This window comes from Lactuca serriola, chromosome 4, assembly GCF_051521515.1.
Source record: "Lactuca serriola cultivar US96UC23 chromosome 4, Lser_US96UC23_V15, whole genome shotgun sequence".
NCBI classification, from domain to species: Eukaryota; Viridiplantae; Streptophyta; class Magnoliopsida; order Asterales; family Asteraceae; genus Lactuca; species Lactuca serriola.
This window is the reverse complement of record NC_136411.1, coordinates 130,637,713-130,641,845: the sequence shown is the minus strand read 5'-3', so window position 1 is coordinate 130,641,845 and position 4,133 is coordinate 130,637,713. Positions and strand designations below refer to the sequence as shown.

At 47.8% G+C, this 4,133-nt stretch overlaps 1 protein-coding gene across 1 annotated transcript; it reads right to left on the bottom strand.

The window, feature by feature from the left end:
* Positions 1 to 2,805: 2,805 nt before the first annotated feature.
* LOC145098812 (uncharacterized) lies at positions 2,806 to 3,717 on the bottom strand. The gene has a single exon (XM_079036415.1). The coding sequence runs from the start codon at positions 3,715 to 3,717 to the stop codon at positions 2,806 to 2,808; it is 912 nt and encodes a 303-aa protein (XP_078892541.1).
* Positions 3,718 to 4,133: the final 416 nt, after the last annotated feature.

The window sequence follows — 4,133 nt, the reverse complement described above, 5'->3', positions numbered from 1 at the left end:
CCAAGGCAATCTTCAACAGACTCACCGAGTTGTTCTTCCAACTCGCCGAGTTCCTGCCTGTCTTCATGCAACTTGCCGAGTACACCCATGTGACTCGCCGAGTAGATCTTGTTCTTAATCCATACAGTGGCTTTTTAAGCCATCCAGGGGCTCCAATCCATAGATCTACTCTTCTACAACCCACCCATCACGTAAAGTAGAAAATTTTACGTGAATCCAAAGAGATCTAAGCGTAAAACACTCTAGGGCTAGGGTTTGGGACAAAAGAACTTCACCAACAACTCTTGGGCATAGACTTTATGGCTTCTTGGATCATCCACAACCTAGATCTGAGGTAGCATCCTCAGATCTAACTGCAAACACGAGATGGACCTTATTTATGCCCCAAAAACCCTACAATTGATAGATCTAGATGCACAAAAGCTCAAGAACAGATTATTACCTCAAATGCAAGCTCCCACTGAAGTAGACCTCGGATCTATGTTCCTTCCTTGCTGCAACCCCTTTGCTCTTCAATATTTCCTTCCTAATCCACTTATCCAAGCTCCAAGATGTGCTCCAATCTCTCACTCACGTCTATTAGGGCTTCTGGAACTTTTCAAAAATTTTCAACCAATTTATAACTTTTCAAAAACAACCCACATTCATAAAGTTATTACAAAAAGGTTTTCAATACTTTTATTATCAGAGTATTCCCCAAAATACCAACCACAATACCATACACGCATAATATCATAACCAGAACAGAACATCCATGCACTTCGGGTCTACTGTGTGACTGGTCCGCCTCACCGGCCTACAGTCCACCTGGTCCACCCTCCGAGTCTAGCCATATACATCAAGTCTACAGTGTGATTGGTCCGCCGGCACCGTGCCTTCTATCCACCTGGTCCACTCTCTGAGTCTACAATATGACTGGTCCGCCCGCACCGGGCCTTCAGTCGGCCTGGTCCACTCTTCGAGCCTCGACACGTCTGGTCCGCCCTCTCGGGTCTCTCAGCCTATCCGGACCACTCGCTGGGCCTGAAGGTGCCTTTATGCGTATTTTCCTGGCTTCATCATGGCTATCAGGGAGGATGCCTTGCTGCAGGTAATCTATTAGCGAAGTCATCCATGTGGGTCCTGTTGTCGTGAGTGTGTTTTTCTGCTGTTCCTCTATACTCCTTCCCTTAAGTAGTTCGAATAGAACCTTCTTTGATAAGTGGTCGAAACATGTCGATGCGAGTTTGCTTAGGGCGTCTGCCCTCCTGTTCTCGCTCCTTAGGATCTGTTTGATTGTGAATTCCTTGAAGGATTTAGTAAGTTGCCGCACTGTTTTAATGTATCTTTCCATTCTTTTGTCTCTCGTTTCAAAACTCCCATTCACTTGGTTGGAAGCTAATCATGAGTCCGTTAGTGCTGCTACGGCTTCTGCCCCCATTTGCTTGGCCAAGCGTAGGCTGGCGAGCAGCGCCTCATACTCTGCCTCGTTATTTGAGGTTTGGAAGTCGAAACGGAGGGCATATGTAACTTCTTCTCCCTCTGGGCTGGTTAGGATTAGAACAGCCCCTGAGCCTTCCCTGCTAGACGCTCCGTCTGTATATAATGTCCACTGTCGACTTTCCTCCGAGATCTCTTTTACTGCCATAATTCCTTCTTTGGCTGCATCTCCTTCTCCTGGGATTTCGAGCAGGAAATCTGCTAACTCTTGCCTCTTGATGCTTGTCCTTGGCAGGTAACTGATGTCATGCTCACCCAAATCTATTGCCCACTTTGCTAGTCTGCCTGACATTTCGGGCTTCAATAAGATTTGCTTGATCGGGTGATTCGTTAGGACCTCTATTTGGTGTGCCTGAAAATACCGCCTTAAACGTCTCACAGCATAAATTAGTGCCAACACCAGTTTCTCCAGGGTGGGATAGTTAAGTTCGTGGCCCTGTAGCGCTTGCCTAACGAAGTACACTGGTTTCTGCTCCCCTTCCCTTTCCACAACTAGTGCGGATGATATGGCTTTGGATGAGGTTGAGAGGTATACTTGTAATATTTCCCCAGGGATGGGGCTGGCTAGCGTGGGTAGTTTGTGTAAGGCTTCTTTGATGCCTTGGAGCGCTTCCTCTGTTGCTGCCATCCATTGGAAATTAATTTTCTCGATACAACCCTTTAGTGTGTTGAATAGCGGCATGGCCCTGTTGGCCGGCTTTGATATGAACGTGCTGAGTGCTGTGATTTTCCCATTCAGGCCTTGCGCGTCCCTTAAAGTGCTTGGAGGTGGAGTTTACATGAACTCATCCACTTTTGCTGGGCTGGGCTGGACGCCTTGCCTAGTAACATAGTATCCTAGGAACTGGCCTTCTTCAACTCCGAAGGTGCACTTGTTCGGGTTCAGCTTCATCTTTTCTTCTTCCAACATCCTGCAGGTCTCTTCAACGTCCTGTAGCATTCTTTCTTCATCCTCACTTTAATGACCGTATCATCGACATATACTTCGATGTTTCTTCCAATCTGCTTTGTAAACATGGAGTCGACCAAGCGTTGGTATGTTGTCCCCACATTTTTCAATCGGACTGACATTTTGGTGTAGCAAAATGTGTCGTGATCTGTGTAGAAGGCCGTTCTTTCCTCGTCGTCTTTTTTCATTAGGATCTGATGATACCCTTAATACGCATCCATGAAATACTTTAATTTGAAACCTTGTAATGATTCTACCTTCTGGTCGATTTCTGGTAGGGGGTAGCAGTCCTTAGGGCACGCTTTGTATAGTCCAGAGAAGTCGATGCACATGCGCCATGACCCATCATGTTTTCGTACCATGACAGGATTGGCTATCTAGGTTGGGAAGATTGCTTCTATCAAGATCCTCGCCTTTGTCAGTTTGGCTACCTCCGCGTTGATCACCCTATTGCGGTCCCCTCCTTGAACCCTCTTTTTCTGCTTAACTTCCTTTGTGCCTGGTTTAATCATGAGCTTGTGCTTTATGATTTTCAGGTCTACGCCAACCATGTCTGTGGGAACCCATGCAAACACGTGTTTGTATCGTCTGAGGAGGTCCACAAGCGCCCGTCTGGTGTGCCCTGGGAGGTTGCGGCCGATGCTCATCGTATGATCGGGGTATTCTTCGTTGATCACTTCCTTCTCGTCTGCCGGTCCGCCTCGTGCTTTTTTGGTTTCCCTTGTCATCTCGGCTGGCTGCATGATTGCGAAACATTGCAGTTGTCTTGGTGGTGTGGCCAGGATTGTAGCCAGTCCATCGCTAGTGTTGAACTTCACTATCCCATGCATTGTTGACGGGATCGCTCCTAATTTAAGTAGAGACGGCCTGCCCAAAATGATGTTATGTTCTACTGAGTGTCGGATCACGACAAAATCGACGAAAACCGTTTTCCTCCGTTGCTTGTCGTGACTAGTCAGCGTAAGGGGGAGGTGGATGGTTCCTAATGGCCATAGACTGTGTCCCATGAATCCGACCAACCTTCTCATTGTAGGTCTTAAGCCATCCTTCCACCTGTCTGGGAGTAGAAGAAAGTAGTGTTCGTAGATGATGTTCGCTGAGCTTCCTGTGTCGATGTACACTCTGTGTATAACCACGTCCTTAATGGAGGCTTGGATTATGAGTGGGTCATCACTTGTCCAGCCTTCCAGCCTAGGATCCGGTGCCGAGAATGTGAGCGCTTGTGTCGCGTCCGTGGGGTTCTCCGGGCGGGTAGTCCCTTCGTGCCTACCCCTCTTGTCGCATATCATGAATATTTCTTTGGGTTGAGTGCCCTATTTCGGAGCTCCTTTGGAATTTTCGGCGTCGAATTTGGCACGCAGGCTACGTGCTATCTCCACAAGATCCCCCTTGAGTTTTTCTCCTCCATCTCTTTCTTAAGGACTGAGCAATTAGCGGTATCGTGTGTCTTGCTCTTATGGTATTCACAATACTGCCCTTTTGGCGCTTTTCTTGTTGCTTGTCTGCGACCGCGTATACCTCTGGTCATCGGCTTCATCTGTCGTCTCTGAAGAATGGCCTGAAGCGCCCCATCGGTCTCTTTCCTTGTCCAGAGTATCTGCTTCATCCCGGTGTTTCTCCGTGGGTTGGGTTATAGCGCTTGACTGTTATGGCGCTCAAATATGCTTCTTTCGCCACCTCGCCTTCCTCTTGCCTTATACCTCTC